Genomic DNA, 18,059 nt, shown 5'->3' on the forward strand with positions numbered 1-18,059 from the left:
TAGTAGTAGACCACTTTCTAAAAGTGAAGACTTTCATCAAAACAAAGATATGTTATTTTAAAGTAAATTGACTATAGATGTTACAACATAAGAATAATGAAAAGAAGTATAAATTCCCATGATTAAAAAAAAAAAAAAAAAAAAAAGCAAAGCTGTTTGGGTAAGCAATTGGGTAATTCTGTGTACTCCTTTTAGACATACCTCTTTGCAGGAATTCAACTTACTTTGTAGAGTTAAATAAACACACAGATAAATTGCTGATGGTATTTTCTTCCTCTGTAGTGACATTGTTTTCTGAATCATCACTATAACATTTTTAGAAGGGTTCCAAATGGAATCCTTAATAAATTAATTGGCTAAGAATAGCTAATCATTCAACTTGGCAGTTTTGTCTGTAGAAAACACAAATTGGTGGAATGTTTTGTAAGTAATGACAAATGGGAAATGGCGTACAGAGCCCTTGATATATATTACTCTCTTTTGGTACTCGAGGATTCTCAATGGAAGATTTTGATACCTGTATAGAAAATGCCATAAGGTGCGTAGCTGTAATCTTTTAGATCTGAGCTAAGAATCAAACCAAACCATCCTGAGGCAGCTGTAGTGCAAGCAAGGGACCTGGATCTTTGGGATTATTGTTATTTCCTTCACAACAGAAGTGAAGCTTGACCAGAATATCCAGGAATGACAAGAAGTAGAATGTCCAGTTGAGTTGTGTCTGGTAACCCAGTGTGCATCAAGGAAACTAATGAAGAATCCATGCTGAACAACAGATTTTTCTCAATGCCCAACCTGTTAACTTTAAAGTGACCCACTTCCAAGTGAGTAATAGGCATATTCTCTGATTCAGGAAGTTTGCTTTGCTTCATCTTTTTTAGGTGGTATGGAAATGTCTTCGATGGTCCTTAAAAGTATAAAAAAGGATGCTTTTTTGAACTAGAAAAACAGGAAGCTCTTTTCTTTCTTTGTGAGCAAGTTGTTTTTGTGTTTCGAATTTGTGAACTGCCTTGAAAGTTGAACTTTTAAGAATTTTTTAATTTCCTCTAAGATATCTTTGAAGCCTCTGGTTATTTCCTGTTTTGGAAGAGCATAAGAACAGTGCTTAGCATGTGAAACAGCCACTGGTTAATATGGATGAAAAGACAAGTTTCCCCTATTACGTGCATCTTTCTCTAAGAAATGTGATGCTGTCACTATTAGGAACCGATTACCAATGTGATTTTCTAGTTTGATTTGTTTTTGCCAATTCCGATATTTCCCTTCGGCCTTGTCTTTGGCAGTAGTGGTGCAGAAACATAAATGGGGTCCATCTTCTGAGCTATTCCTTCCTTGGACCCAGTACTTGTAATGGGGAAGTTCCTAGGTTGACGTGTGAGAAAGGTAGGATGCGTTAGATGGCTTACAATTTGTTTGCTTGCAGCACTCGCTGAATATTGGTTTGGAAAACTTGGCAACTTTTTAATTTTAAGCAACCAGTTTCTAAAGGTGTTTCATAAATGGAGGAAATGAACTAAAATACGGACCTTGGTTATAAGGAGTTAGAGATATGAGTAATCAGAACTATTTTTCTATATCCTAGATACATTTGAGATTTTGTTTGTTTTGTTTTGTATTCCTGTGATACAGCATTAGCATGCACAATTTCACTTTGCTTTATTTAGAATATATAGACGATATAGACAGGAGTTAGGCAACTTCTGAATGTGTGAGTTGCGAGTAAAAGTCTTCAGACCCTTTTGCTCCCTTAATGTTTTTTATTTTTATGTATTACTGCTAAGTATCCTCAGCCTGCTAATTTTGCAGTCGCCATGTCCCATTTGGGTTTTTCAGAGAGTTTTTAAGAAATTGCTTGATAGTATTTTTAGTATTTCTAAAACATTTTGTTAGTCATGCATGTTTTTGTAGCCACTTTTTTACATCATGTCTATTCAGCATAGTTCTTAGGATTCTGTACTAGCAGAAGGTAATCCAATATTCTTAATGAAGCCAAGTGGACAGTGAAGCGTAGGAAAAGGATGTCGGAGGCGAGGAGGTCCAGATACCTGCATGGACACAGCGCTTGCAGGCCCTTCACTGAGTACTGTCACTTCCTTACATGGTTGGTGTTGCACACTGCAAGTGGATTATTTTAGTTTTATTTCTTCATAGCTACTGTAGGCCGTTGTGTGTTACGTCCCATGAAAAGGCCATGGAGGAACAGCAGAGAAGGTGACTGCCTGCTCATGGTGCCTGGCTGCTGCACGTTGTGCAGAAACCAGACAGAAATGGGCTTCTAGCCGGCTCACCTGCACAACTGGGGGCTTCCCCTGCTTGGGAAGGCCATACCTGTTAGGGAGAGTGAAGCATGGCTGGAGAGAGCACCTGTAGCATGAGTCTGAACGGCAGGTCAGTTTGAAGGAGATCAGACACGTAACTCAGCCTCAGAGCTGAAGGGCAGAGAGAGACACTTTTGTCAAGACCTGGTGGGGACCAGATGCTCAGGGGCATTGAAAGGCTGCCTGACCGGGGCCAAACCAAAGCTGTGTAGTGGTAACTATTCAGGAAAGTTTTGGTGATTCCTTAAAAGAGAATCTCCAATAGTAGACAGTAGTCTACTTCCTCAGTAAAGAAGAACTTCCTCTGTTCTTCCAGAAATAACTTACAACTTCTACTACTTACTGTCTCTCTTGTAACATAGAACACAGGTTTATTCACAGAAATTTCATATGAATTTTTTTCAACTTGAGTCTTAGGGGATTTGTGACTTCGTTTGGGTGTATAAATTCCTTTGGTAATGTTTGTTTTTGTTTTTTTTCAATAAAAATTTACAACTTTTTTTGAATTTTCATTTCCACAATGCTACCTGTAGAGCTACATCTTCATCTTATGTGACACCATAAAGAACTGCACTGTTAAAAGGAGATCTTGCATTTGTTTTCTGCTTAGATGTAATTTGTTCTGATGGTACATGATTTTAAGCAAGCAAAATAATTAATATCCTGAGAAGTATCTTGTAACACAGACATTAGAGATTTCTGTTAGTTTTGAATTGCAGATGCTGACTGATTAGTTGTGTTCTTTGCTGTGAATGACTTGCTAATCATCTTTGGCATTTTTTTTCAGTTTATTTTGTTAGTAGTTAAGTGCAGAAACACTCAGGTAGAACTTTATGATCCCTAAATCAGTATAATTCAAACACATTCAGGCATCTTCTACACATAATCATTCCTTTCCAGTAAGTGTAATTGTGCATTTAGAAATGTAATCAGAATTTGTTTGCATCTTTATGAAAATGTTGACTTTAGCAAAGATCTGTAAAGAAGTAGAACAGGAAGAAATTAAATAGGGAAGTAACTGCATAGAAACAGAATGCTTCATGAATTTATAGAGCCTTGTTTATATCACAAGAAAGAAAGAAACCAATTTAATTCATGCACTTTAAAATATTGCTTCCATTGAGGACTAGAACAGAATTCTCAAAAGTACCATTGAAAATCTTGTTTGTATGTTGATTTCTCTGTAGGTTTCTGAGCATCTTAAGTTACTTTTGAAAATATGACCCTGGTGTTTGACGCATCTCCCACCTGCTCCCCACCCCCGAGTTGTGATGAGACACTAAATGTTAATCATACGTAGGATGAAATATGTATGCATGCTGTGGCAATGCATAAGGACCTTAACTGGAAATTAGCCTGCTCATGCTATCTGAGAAAGGAGATAATTTCTTCAGAAAATAAATTGATTTAGAAAAAGGAGAAAAAAGAAAAAACTTTATCTTCCTGATAGGAAGTTTGCAGAAACCTTAAATTTCATGAAATCTGTTTTGACTTTTTTTTTCCTGTGGAAACTCTGTGGTTTCATTTTAGATAGGAGTAAAGAGATATCCAAAATTACTATTTTGAACATTTTCAAAATTGTATACATGTTGCTTGTCTGAATTTTGCATGTGATTTGGAAAAAGTGATAGCCGTGACATCCTTCTCCAAACTTGAGGGGAAGAGCAACTCTTAAATAGCAGCTATTTTCCTGCTAGTGGTACTGAGTTCTGAGCAATAGCTGAAAATGGTAAATTAGTATTAGGTTGGCAATATTTAAAAATATTTAAATATTAAGTTTAAAAAACTTAAAATAGCAACACAGTAATTGGTAAGTAATGTGAGCTTTTATATGTCCGCTGCATCTTGCGTATGTTTTTATCTTATTAAGTATTTACTGAATCTGATTGTGACTTTGATGTGCAATTTTTTTTTTCCTACAGTTACAGAGGTTACGACTGTCGAAGCAACTTATTTTACACCCAGACGGGTGAGATCGTGTACCACGTCGCGGCCGTCGGCGTGGTGTACAACCGGCAGCAGAACACGCAACGCTTCTATCTGGGCCATGACGATGACATCCTCTGCCTTGCGATTCATCCCTTAAAGGACTACGTGGCCACAGGCCAGGTAGGGTGCACGTTTGCTTCTCTGCAATGAGAATCTGCTGTGCCACATCAGATATGGAAACGTATATCTGGGGATAAGAGGCTCCAGTCTACATTTATTCAGTTAAGGAGAGTATTTCTTTTGCAGGTGGAAACATGGTAAGAACTGTAGCACATATATTTTTCCAGTTTATTTATGTTGATTCTGATAAGTGTCTTTGGCTGAAGGCTCTTTGCCTCTTCTTCATTTATGAAAAGATTTATGTTTTTATTTATATTGCTGCTGCAGGATTACAATTAGGAGGAAGTATGCAGCCAATTTTTAAAGATTTCTTAGTTATGAAATGAATCATAACTATGAGAATCTGTTAATCTTATATTCTGATATTCCAGTTTAGTGAGTTGTGTATTGGATTGCTGGTTATCATTTCTAGCCAAGCCATCTATGGTTTGTACATGCAGCACAGGTACAATAGTTATAGTTATAATAGTTATTTTTGACTTTTTTAGATAGTAATTTGAAGTAATTATTCCCTCTCTCATTTTCTGATAAAGAATTCTTCCTATAAATGTTTATATATCAGGACTTGTAGATTTGATTTGACATTTGAGCTTGAGCTGTTATTGTCATCGTCGTTGTTATAGATTGAAAATTGGAGAACCTCTGTACATAACTCTTTTTTTGCTGGTACTATTCATTGTATAAAAATGCTTAAGATAAATATAAATGTATTGGTTACTGTATGAATTAAAAACATAGATGTGAAAATGAGTTCAGTTTAATTTGGGGGTAATAGAGAACATGAATAAAAGGTGCAAGGATTTTCTATATTTTAAAGTACCTTCTATTGTCAAAAACACACTGATGAGGCAAAATAAAATTAGATAATGCGGTAGTCAAATTTTCTGTGCAAGGAGGACATTTGCATTTTACAACACAAGTTCAGATCCTCCTGAAAGTGGATGTTACAAAAAAACTTTACAAACACTACATACATCTGCGACAAAACCAGGATCAGCTTATCTTCAGTTCCACTCTTGTCTTCAACAATGAGGAATGATGTTCTGTTTTTGCAGTCCATCTTGTCCTGTAAATAATGGCTCACAATGTCTGTATGTTCCAACATTGCTGGAAAAGGATAAGCTGTGTTTTGTTCCTTCCTATCAGGTTAATTGAATTAGTGCCAGCCTACTGAAGACAACTCCGTAGGTGAAAGTTGCAATAGCATCCGAATTACAGAATCTTTGTTACTTGACATGACACCAGAAATAACAGAAGTCACCTTGATTTCTGAAGCATGGAGTAGCTTACAAACAATAAAAATAGCCTTTTATTTTTAGACAAGGAATGATTGATTGAGAAGTAGTTGGTGGAATAAATATGCCACAGTGCAATCAATGAAGTTTTTTCACAAGCTGAATCTATTGTAAGATTAGTTAATTGTAATTAATATGTCAAAGATCTTTGGAAGGAAGAAATGGCCACCTTTGGGCATGGTAGATGTGAGGTAGGAAAGGGAATAATATACTGTTAGCCGGAACAAATAATACTAGGAAGATCATCATGTGACTTTTTTCAAATACTTTTTGAAGTGTTTGTTAAAATGCAGTGTTTTTTTTTAAAGGTTAATTAACTGAAGTGAATATTAAATGGAAAAATGCTTATAACTATTCATATTTCCAGGTTGGTCGAGATTCCTCAATACACATTTGGGATACAGAAACAATAAAACCACTGTCAGTATTAAAGGGCTATCACCAATATGGTGTTTGCGCTGTTGATTTTTCAGGTAATAAGTATTTATTTATTTATTTACAATTTATTTATTTACAATTTTCCTTTTCTGTATGACAATGCAAACTACTCATTTCTTTTGAGGAAGTGGGAATTGCTTTGTGCTGTATTGAGGCTCTGAACCCTAGAGAGGGATCCTGTTGAGACTCTAATCTCCAATGTGATCTTGGAATGATCATTCCTTAAGCAGTGCTACTGTATAGTCTTGCATACTGTAAACCACAAGGAAAGGTTCTGTGCTGTGTGAGAGCTGAACACCTTTTCATGTGTTTCTTCTTTTCATGTGTTGGTCAGGCTTCCTGTTCTCAAATACTGCATCTGCATTAGTATTTTTTTCTTTTTTTAATTATTATTTTTTGTTTTTATTTTTGGAAAATAGTAACAATTGATCAGGTGTGTACTTTTATCCTGGAAACCTACCAAGTAGTACGCTGAGACATCCCGAAGTCCCACTATGAAGTCCTTCTGGGAAGGAGCTGAACCTCCTCTTTTTTCCTGCATCATACTGCAATAAGAGAATGCTAGTTAAATCTTTTGAGATTTCTCCACCATATGTTGAATTTCTGTCCCAGGTTAAACTTTTTCTCCTCCACTGGCCTCTGTACATTCTTTAATGATTTGATCTTCCTCTGATCTCATAAGTGAACGTATGTGACTGCAAAGAATAAGCAGTACTGGAGCTGAATGCTTCGGTGTTTCTTGCATTTCTTTGCTCTCCTTTTTAAAGACATTGTCCCAATGTCATTTCCCAATTTCTAGCATGAATGCTTAGCAATTTCAGACAAATATGTAGCAAAAAGATGTTATTCTGAAATATGCACAAATAATCTTTCTTGAAAATTCATATGGCACACATTCAGAGCTGCTGAAAGATTTTACTTTGTTACCAAACTTAGGACTATTTCATAAACTTCCAGAAATGGCTTTATTAATTTCCTTGTTAGAAATGAACTGAGATGCCCAGAGTGAACAGAGAATACACATGATACAACCCGTGTCGAAGGCTTTTGTGCAGCTGTGTCCACAACTGTCGGAACAAAGGATCTAATTCAGATCCAGAGGTTCTTAGTGCCATTTCCAGACAGGATAATTCAAATGTCTAAGAATGATAGTTGTGATAATGTTAAGTGTCTAGCGTGAGGTGTTTGCCAAGTCAATTCTTCATGGTTACATGGCATGTAGAGTTCTTAAAGAAAATCCTAAACTCCATCCAAATGACTGCTCTAATTTAAATCTAGCAAATGTCCCCTAAGCACACCATGTGATACTATTACTTATCTATTTTTAATATACGTTGTATATTGAAGTAGTATTTATGAAGTTATAATGTTCTTTAATCTAGCTGCTTATAATTGCGGCTTAATGTTATCTATCTACTCTCTTATCATAAATTTACTTTTCTAGCGGATGGGAAACGCCTGGCTTCTGTTGGAATAGATGACAACCATACTATTGTACTCTGGGATTGGAAGAAAGGAGAGAAACTTTCAGCAGTAAGGTAGGAATTTAAGTTCATTTTAAAATTTGTACCTAGATTTAGATTCAAAAGACAGTTAACAATATTAATTGAGGAACTATAGTTAGATAATTAATAAACTTGCTGGTCCCTTCACTTCTCAGTTTATATAGGCAATAGCTTTAGCACAGCCTTAAAACTTTCTTTTGGGAAAAAAATGAAAGTGCAATAGAGGCAATAGGAATTGCTGTGGCAGTTCATCTGCTGAGAGAAGACATAGAAAACAAATCACTTATATTTGTTTGATGTGCTCAGAAAATACACTTCAAAACCCTTTCCATACACTGGAAACCCTTTCCATACACTTCCATAGACTGGAAGTCTAACTGATACTATATATTTGTGGTTTAAGTATTTTAATTTTATTGTTTCCAAGAAAATGCCACCTAGTGGCTTTCTGAAGTAGCATAATCACATTCTTATTCTGGAAACGGAGGTGAATGAGAATAGAAGAGCATTCAGGATTTTAGTTTTGACTTTCCCTACTACTTCTCACTTAAAAGAAAAAAAAAAGAAGTTTTTCTTAGTGATATGGGCATAAACTTCAGCAAGATAGAGAAGGGATACATTATCAAGGTAAAAGATTGTGCATTTAAAATAGGAATAAATATATTTTTAATTAAAATAGTATATTTGCTTTGTATTTCAGGGGCAGTAAAGATAAGATTTTTGTTGTTAAGATTAATCCTTATATGCCTGATAAATTGATTACAGTTGGAATTAAGCACATGAAATTCTGGCGTAGAGCAGGTAAGGAAAAATATTTTTAATTTTTTCATGATAATAGCTTTTTTCTTCTGTTATTTGAAGTTAAAATACAGCATCTGTTTTGGTGTGTATCATACATTATAGGGAGACACTTTCTATTAGTTAGCTTTGCCCACGTTCTATTCAGAGTAACATGAACTGCAAGTAAAAAAGGTCATATTTTTTCTACTGTTTATTTTTATATATAATAATAATCTCACACATCTCAAAATGCTGCAGAGCTGCTCTAAAATAATAAAACAAATTTTGGGAGAAGGACAGTTTGAGTGTGTATATCAAAAAGAATAAAAAGTATAAATAAATCTAAGGTGATAGAAGTCCTCAAAAAGAAATTCAGACAAAGTAATTTAAGTGAGTTCATCTGCAGTGATTAGAACCTATTTATTTAAAAATGAAGACGAGCAGCCTGCTTTATCTGCCTGAAAAATTTTGCTTTAGTGCAGTAAGAGAAGCTATTCCCCAGTGTTAGGCTGAACTTCATTGTATTGAATCTCAAAAAGCACATCAGCCCAGATGAGTCTCTGCTAAAGCATTTTTTTGTGAGGAAGGTCTCTGAGGAAAATAGTGCCATTAATTTTCATATTTAAAGGCTCCAGTAGAAATCAGCAACAATTACCTGAGGGCGAGTTGCTGAAGTCTATATCAGTTATTATGTTACAAAAAATATTTACTGGAGAATTACCATAAAATGTTTGGGAGGAGAATTACTGTAAATCGCTTAGAATGAGGCCTTAAGAAGGAAGTCTTAACTATGAAAATAAGACTGTAGTGATTGTGCATTGGAAAAAAAAAAAAAAAAAAAAAAAAAAAAAAAAAAAAAAAAACACGTTAGCAGACAGATTTGTATAATGCTAAAGCCCTGTGTGTGCAGAACAGAAACAGGTCCAGTGATGAGGCAGTCACTGCGAAATTACCCCTAGCAGTGTCATCACAAGGGGTGGAATTGGTCCCCTTAACGAGCCCTGGAAGAGGTCTGCACTAGAGCAAGTGCACCTGAGGTGAGAAGTGACACTGGTGGGTGCCCTTGGGACTGAATTTAATCACTTTCAGTGATGACAGAGAAGCCAAGAAACTGCAGTGTGTGTAGGAGAATGAGATGAAATTTTAGATCCTGAGGTGATTCTGTTTTATATAACACATGAAGTCTCTCTGAGAATCCTGAAAATCTAAATCTGGCTTCCTACCCAGAAATTACTATGTGTTATACGTGTCAAATTATTTTAGAATATCGTGGTGTTATAAGGAATTCTAAAGCTTGCACAGTAGATACATTTTTATCACCTAGACATCTATATAGCAACTCTTTAAATTAAAATTAGAAATCTTGCCACTGAAAGCATAGTATGACAAGAAAGGGATGTGAACATTGTTGTTTTTCAAGTTCATTCCACTAGGAATTTCTCTGAAAAATCTTAATTCTGGAAATTTCTCTGGAAGTGTGGTGAAATTTTTGTGTGTGTGTGTGTTTTTTAAATCTTAGTTTATGGATACACTTTCTCTTTATATTATGTCTATTTGGATTTGTGCACATATTCAAATCCAATTCAACTAGTAAGTTAAAAGCAAGACTTTATCTTGAAAAGTGTCAAATAAGTGTTTCGTGAGAAATCTTTTCAAGTTTTATTTTGAGAGAAGTATGAGTTAACTAGAAGAAGAAAAAAGACTTTGCTCTAAGTAAAGTTGTTTTTATAGATTTTGTTTGAAAATAATTGCAAGCAAATAATTGATGACTTTCTTTTTTGTTTTAAACTAGGAGGAGGACTCATAGGGAGAAAGGGCTGCATTGGGGCAATGGGAAGAAGTGACACTATGATGTGTGCAGTGTATGGCTGGACTGAAGAGATGTCCTTCTCTGGGACTTCCACGGGGGATGTGTGCATTTGGAGAGACGTATTTCTCATAAAAACTGTCAAAGCACATGATGGTCCTGTGTTCAGCATGCATGCATTAGAAAAAGTAAGTGAACTGAGAGGATATTACGTAAGACCTAATTTAGATTTAAGAAATGACTTTTTTTTTCTTTTGCTAATTGTAACAGAAATGAAGCCATTCATTATACTGAATTGTGGTGTTCAAGTTACCTCTCTTCAAAAATAATTCACAATTCAGAAAGAATTCTCTTAGAAGCAGGAAGATATGCATTCATTGTTGTGCTATTGTAGTGCTTTGAGTAGATGTGCCTTTTTTGTGCTATGCCACTTAACTTGGAGTCCCCACTGACTGTGATACTCTGAGGATGACAGTGAGGGGGGGGAAAAAGAAGTGCATGGCCTTTTGTGTCTGAGATTTTTGCAAGGAACCCTCTGCAAAGGAGAATTCTGTTACGCTACATGAACCTGCCATACTTCTTACTACAAGATGGTTTGTGTGGAGCACGGCCGGCCTAGCAGATGGATGTCTGAGATTTAGTTTGCTCGAGCTCACTTGGTAACTTCAGGGATGCTTTTTAACCAGAATAATTAGAATATTCTAAAAATTGATCATCTTTTAAGTTTGGGTAATAATGTAAGTTATTGTGCTGTAGTGAGTTGTTGCAGCATGACCATTTTTAACTTATCTGTAAATTCTTAATTTGAGCTAACCTTCCTAAGTGAAAAACAATAAATCACACTGGTAACATTAAGAGCTTGTATGTGAACGGTCACTGGGGATGAGATCGTGGTATTTGATATATCTGTATGTATGTTAAAAATAAAGGAGAAATGGCTCATTTTATTCCTGATTTTTTTCATCTTGAACATCTGTAGTTCAATGACATATAATTACATACATTGCATATAATTACATGTCATCCATTGTCAGTATTGGCAGAAATCACTGCAAAAATAAGTAAAAATAATGAAATCATACTAACTTATTTATCTATTTATTTATTTATTTTGTCAGGGATTTGTCACTGGTGGAAAGGATGGGGTAGTAGCTCTCTGGGACGATACCTTTGAGCGCTGTCTCAAAACCTACGCCATCAAAAGGGCTGCTTTGGCGCCTGGGTCTAAAGGTAGAACATCTGACTTCTCTTTCTCTTATAATACTGTTTAAAATACTTTCCTCTTTTTATGGAATTGCCTTGGCAATCCAGATTTGTCATGATAAATACTAAAAGAATTTTGGTTAAAGCTTTATTCAGTCCAAATAAGTCATATTTCTGTGATGTGTGTGGGAGGGGAACATCACATAATGGTAGTTTGGTTGTACATTTGATAGGGGCAGATCTTCAGTTTTAATCTGCCCAAATGAGGTGATTTAAACCGGACTTAATTATATTCAATTCTTTAAGTTTTTAAAGTGACAATAAAGCTTCCTGATTAGAAACATAACAGAGTTTATCTGTTCTGTCCTGTTTTTTTAAGGAGTAGTCTACAAAAGGAATAGAATTTAGAACTGTGGTTACTTTTATAAGGCATTAGTGCATTTGGTGACTTCTTGTTCTGTAAATGCATATCTGTGCTGAAATAATTCCTGAACACTCCTTCCTGTTACTCCCATTTATTATTGGTTTTACTGCTTATATAGTTTTTCCTATTTGACATTCTGAATAGTTTTCTTGCTCTTCTCCCTCTCTCTTAAAATTACATTTCATGTATATGATAAATGGTATTGAACACGAGCAATATAACTGTTGCATGTTCTTTCACTAAGTTTGCCAATGAATCAGATTGATTAAATTTCAGAGATAATCTGTTGAGCAGAAAAATCATTAGCAATTGCTTGGTGTAAGAGCTTCATTATGCGGAAAAAGAATTTATTTGCTAAATAGCCCCAAATTCTTACATGCCAGAATGTATTTTTAATTTTTTCATACTGCGTATTGTTTTCTAAAGTAAGAATGTAATGCATATGTGCTGAATAATCCTCAGCTAATGCACACTTGCAAATCTTCTGTCTTTTCACATTTCAATAGGTCTCCTCTTAGAAGATAATCCTTCTATACGTGCCATATCTTTAGGACATGGTCATATTTTAGTGGGCACAAAGAATGGTGAAATATTGGAGGTGGATAAAAGTGGACCAATAACACTGCTGGTTCAGGTACCTGTTAAATGACAATTAATTAATTAAATACTCCATGCTACAATTATTATTTTAGTTTTCAAGTGAAGAGTGTTGTAAATTAATAATTTAATTGCTGGCAAAGGTAGTTGTTAAAGTTGCTTCATAGTGTTTTTTTTTTTTTTAATTAAGGCTAGAATAGACTTGTCTCTAAACAAAACATAGGGCTCAGTTTTTCATGTAGTAATTTGCTCTGGCTATTAATCACTTCTTTTGCTTTAGAAGTGATCTTTTTTAGGTTTATTTTCATTTTTTTCTTTGTACCTATTTAAAAAAAAACTTCAGTTTTCCCTCTGCTAACTAAATATACTAAATAAAATACAATTTTCACAAAATAATATCATCATATGACTTCCTTTAGTATTTAAGTAAAATTTTTTAAAGGTTTAACTCATTTATGAGTGGTCATTGTAGTGTGTAAATAAATGGATTTTTAAAGCATATATTATAACCTTAGTTAAATGCCTGTGAAAGTTATTTCACAGAGAATAATTTTCTGTAGGACTAATTAGTATAATTAAGAGCATTAGTGTAGGACTTTTTTTCTTTTTTTTTTAATTGCTTCTTTGTTTCTTTGCTTTTACTTGGAAGTATTTTTGTTATTCTGCAAAGATTTGTATGTTCTCATTATAGTTTTCCTTATTTCTTCCTTTTAGGATTTTTTCCCTAATTTTTAATATGAAATTATCTGTTTTATTTTTTTTTTTTTAGGGTCACATGGAGGGGGAAGTTTGGGGTCTAGCTACTCATCCTCATTTACCTATTTGTGCCACTGTAAGTGATGACAAAACCTTAAGAATATGGGATTTATCTCCTAGCCATTGTATGTTAGCTGTTCGCAAATTGAAGAAGGGTAAGATACTTGGTATGAAAAAAAGATTTAACTGAATTCATTTGACATTTACCAGCATTGTAAATCTTGTAAAAGCAATAATATGAAGGAATTCCTTTCTTCACTCATTTTATTGGTATTCTATTCAAGTGTGTTATTTAGCCCTCCTGCAAAAAAAATCTGTACAGAAGATTTGTGTGTAATGTTGCTCAAGATTATGTGCAATCATAACATATTTAAATCGGTGAATTTTTACAAATGCACTGAATACTGTATTCAGTGAATACATAAAAATAGAAGTATTAACATAATTCTGCCATCTTGCATGTAGTATTGCAAACATTTTTAACAGTGGGTGAAACCCAGACGTTTTTGGAAGGAAGATCAAACTGTTATGTGAACTAGATTGCTTGGTTGGAACATTGGAGTGAAGTAATTTTCAAAATCTAGGCCGAATTATCTTAATTCTGGTGTATTTTGCCTTTGTCTTGGTAGTTTGCCTGGTTGGGTTTGCCTCAGCTTTGGAGGCTGAGCTGATGTTTTACTTCACTTTGCCTTAGCAATCAGTTTTCTTTTCACCTTTGTTATGTATCGGGCCTGGCATTTGTGCAGGGTGGGTTTGTATTCGTGTTTATGGGAGCTGTTTTAGTCTATTACCTTAAACAGCTGACTTAAGGAAACTGAGAGATTAGGGTAGCGCACAACTTCTAGAAGGTCCAGCAGAGAGCAACCAAGATGATTAAGGGAATGGAATATCTTTTGTATGAGGAAAGACTAAGTGAGCTGGGCCTGCTTAGCCTGGAGAAGAGAAGGTTGAGAGGGGATCTGATCAATATGTACAAATACCTGAGTGGAGAATGTAGGGAGCAAGGGACCAAACTCTTCTCAGTGGTGGCCAGTGTCAAGACAAGGGGTAATGGATATAAGTTGAAACACAGGAAGATCCATCTCCACGTCAAGAACAACTTCTTCACTTATTTTTTTTTTTTTTTTCTCCCTCCCCCCAGGACATGCTAAAGTATTTAGTTAATTAAAAGGTCAGAATACTTCTGGTTTACACTTCTCATCCGTGTTCAGTTGGAATTAAAGCTGAAGATAATTATACCTGTAGGATAGATAAGGATGGAATCAGCGTAGCAAAGTAAAGGATTACTATCTATAAGTTATAGACAGTAATATAGTCTATAACTATAGTCTATAAGTTAATCAGAGGAAAAGTAGTAGGGAAAATATTTAAACTAATGGGAAATCCCAAATGGGGGAAAAAAATGTGTATAAACTGGTTACAAATGCATTTAGGTTCAAAACTGAACTTTTTCAAGTGAATATTGACATGCGTATTAGAAATACTATGTGTCAGAGTGACCATGATAGCAAACAAGTGGATTCACTGAGTCAAGAAGGCCTTTTCCAACTGTGTGTTTATTAATAGGGCACATGGCAGCAAACACCTGGGATCAGATACTTACAAGGAGAGCAAATTAGAAATATAAAGGAAATAGTGATTATTAATCACCGAACGGTTAAGGTTGGAAGGGACCTCTGGAGATGATCTAGTCCAACCTCCCTGCTCCAGCAGGGACACCTAGAGCTACTGAGGAATAAATGTTGATTAATGGGCTTATAAATCTAATGAAGATGTTTTTCTTATGTGTGGATGTATATATTTATACACTGTGTGTATACATATACGCACACACACGCGCGCGCGCACACACACACACACATTATATATGTATATATATGTATGTACGTATATTTGTTGATTTACCAGTAGCTTCTGTGGACTTTTACAATGTAGAACTTGGAAGTGATCTTGGTAGCATGGTATGTTTCATTCATCTGTAGACGGTATGAAACACTATTTCTTTAATAATGTAGAAGTATTATCTAAAAGAGGGACTGTTTATTGTAAATGAACCTGAATGTCATATTTCCTTCCTTATAGGAGGCAGATGTTGCTGCTTTTCTCCTGATGGGAAGGGATTGGCTGTAGGTCTCAATGATGGAAGTTTTTTGATAGTTAATGCAGATACTCTAGAGGATCTAGTCTCCTTTCACCACAGGAAAGATGTTATTTCAGAGATCCGATTTTCTCCTGGTAAGTGATATAAAATTAAGATTTTTCCTATCCAGATTTTTTAAGCAAACTTTATGTTCATTGTTGATCATGAGGATGTGCATTGTGAATATTGGGTACTTCATTAAAAATATTCTAGCCTTATTCTGTGGCTGCCTCAAATGGGCTAATAAAATGCGTTAAAGATAGGGCATGATGCAAATACGTAGTTCTGATGAAGTGTCTTTCTTCACTTATTCTATGGGGAAAAAGAAACAAAATATAACCACAATAATCCAAATCATATTCTTACCATTGTAAGAGTAAGAATACTCTTCTTGTGTTTTCCAGATACTCTTTAAAACATTAAGGGAGCGATTTGTAATACTCGTTTACTCGTAAAAAAAGAATAAAATTAATATTCATGTTTCAAATGTTATTGGCATTAAAGTTGCATATTATTTGTTTAAGGGCAAGATTACCAGGATAGACTCACTCAAAGTAATCTCCTAAAATCAACAGTCGAATTTTAAATCGACATCCAACAACTTCCCTGATGGTGCTGTTCTGCAGTATGAACCATGTATCATTTTGGCCCTTCATTTAGATTATTTTTGGCTAATAAGAATGTTTGAAATAGAGATACCAGAATATCGTATTGCCATTTCCTTTTTTCCCCCCTCTACAGTGCTTAGCAACACCAGCAATACCATTTTTTTTACCAGTTAAACTCTTAGTAGGGGATTTACGTATGTGGCTTAAGTTGTTGGTGTTACTTCAGTGAAAATATTCCTCTGTAGTCAAAATATGATGTGAATAACTGATATAAATCCTCATGCAACATTGATTACCTGAGCCTTGCCACTCAGTGCAAGAAATGCCCTCACAGTGCAAGAAATGATTTAAACTTTCATCTAATAAATTATTTTTTCAGTAATAAGATATTACTGTAATTTGATAGATAAAAAACACCAAAATTTTATTCTTACAGGATAGGAACACATCTGCCAGAGGCTATGTATGAATTGCCAAACTTATTTCAAAGAAAGCTAAGTTGAATATAGCTAGGCTCTCCAAAGTAATTTAATATTACTAAAAACATTAAGAAAATTCCTTGTGTTTTTTACTGATGTATTTTAGGGGCTGGAAAGTACTTAGCTGTGGCATCGTGTGACAACTTTGTAGATATTTATAATGTAATGAGCAGTAAGCGAGTCGGAATCTGCAAGGGAGCCTCTAGCTATATAACACACATGGACTGGGATGTAAGAGGTAAAGAGCATTTATCTGAATTCTAAAAATCTACTTGATTATGGACTGAATCACTGTAAATTACATCTGGAGCATGAATTTGTGGTGCCGTTGATACATTCCTGCAGCTTAAAAAGATATCCTCTTGTATAATGCAGCAAATGTAATTGTATCAGTAGCTCAGGAATTAGGTATCCTTGCATATTGACCAAAATGGAAGGAAGACTGTCTTTGCTACTTTATTCTTGGATATTAATGTACAGTCATTTTAAACACTAATTTTAGTGCTGTTTTATGTAAAAACAAGGCTGCATGACTGTCCATTTCAAAATAAACCTGGAAGAGTGATAGAAATTAAGTTTGAGAATTTTGAAAATGGGAAGAAATCAAAAACCTTAATAAGAATCCTTCTCAGGAACAAATTATACAGGCAAGTAGAACTCAGTTCTTTGGAAACAGCCTGTGGCCACCTGGAATTTGTGGTTTTTTTCAAGCCAAAGAGCAAATCCAGGGAGCACAGATGAGCTCTGAATTGCACTCAGTGTATGGTGTCTACCATCTGATAGGACTATCCTAAATAATAGGAGAATGTGCTGCATTGTGGAAGTTTTCAGAGAGAGAAGGAAGGAATGTAAATGTAAGGGATCAAAAGACTCAGATCTTCAGAAAAACAGGCTTCTAGTTTCACTGTTTATATATGCAACAGCTTGTTAAATGGAAACAGTTTGTGGAATGTTGTTAGCAAAAAAGAATCATAACAAAGTGTTTTGTTTTAGTTTAGTAAAATGTAATGTTCTAATTAATTTAATATGTAACACCCTTTATAGGTAAACTTTTACAAGTCAACACTGGTGCTAAAGAGCAGTTGTTTTTTGAAGCTCCTCGTGGAAAGAAACAGACAATTCCTAGTTTGGAGGTGAGGAAACCATCTGCTATCTTTTGTTTTCTGACTTTGGTTATGGTTTAACAGGCTTTGTCATGTAATAGAGAATGATACTCAAAATTATAACTGTTCTTTTCAAATATATTCTCTCTGAGCATTTGCTGTTCTTTGTCCTTTTTTAGCAGTCTATTCAGATAATGTCACAAGGATGATTAACCTTGTTTCTGGAGTACTCATGTCTCATTATATCATAATGCAGTAAAGTATACTTAGTGTATATAGAGACAAAAGTAGCTTATAGAGACAAAAGTAGCTGTAATATTGTTTTTGCAATATCAGAGGACTAATATTAGGGCAAAGTGAATATGGATGATACTCAAAATAATGCATTGTGTAAGGCTGAAAAATATTTGTTTTCTTTAGCTTTGAAGGGTAGGTAATGTCAAAAGTCATTTTAAATACTTCTAGAGACTTTGAAAGTAGAAGTTAATAGGGATTAAATC

General features: G+C 34.8%; 1 protein-coding gene across 2 annotated transcripts in view; it reads left to right on the top strand.

The window, feature by feature from the left end:
• Positions 1–18,059, top strand: part of EML5 (echinoderm microtubule associated protein like 5) — a 92,758-nt gene that overhangs the window by 44,013 nt on the left and 30,686 nt on the right. For both annotated transcript variants that reach the window (XM_026044696.1, XM_026044697.1), the window contains exons 14-24: positions 4,238–4,424; positions 6,087–6,192; positions 7,602–7,695; positions 8,363–8,463; positions 10,235–10,437; positions 11,368–11,479; positions 12,383–12,510; positions 13,243–13,384; positions 15,312–15,464; positions 16,563–16,694; positions 17,501–17,589. In XM_026044696.1, coding sequence (XP_025900481.1) covers positions 4,238–4,424; positions 6,087–6,192; positions 7,602–7,695; positions 8,363–8,463; positions 10,235–10,437; positions 11,368–11,479; positions 12,383–12,510; positions 13,243–13,384; positions 15,312–15,464; positions 16,563–16,694; positions 17,501–17,589 — 1,447 coding nt within the window. The remainder of the gene's footprint in view (positions 1–4,237; positions 4,425–6,086; positions 6,193–7,601; positions 7,696–8,362; positions 8,464–10,234; positions 10,438–11,367; positions 11,480–12,382; positions 12,511–13,242; positions 13,385–15,311; positions 15,465–16,562; positions 16,695–17,500; positions 17,590–18,059) is intronic.

Source organism: Nothoprocta perdicaria, unplaced genomic scaffold (assembly GCF_003342845.1).
Source record: "Nothoprocta perdicaria isolate Ctin4 unplaced genomic scaffold, notPer1 scaffold_379, whole genome shotgun sequence".
In the NCBI taxonomy this organism is placed as follows: Eukaryota; Metazoa; Chordata; class Aves; order Tinamiformes; family Tinamidae; genus Nothoprocta; species Nothoprocta perdicaria.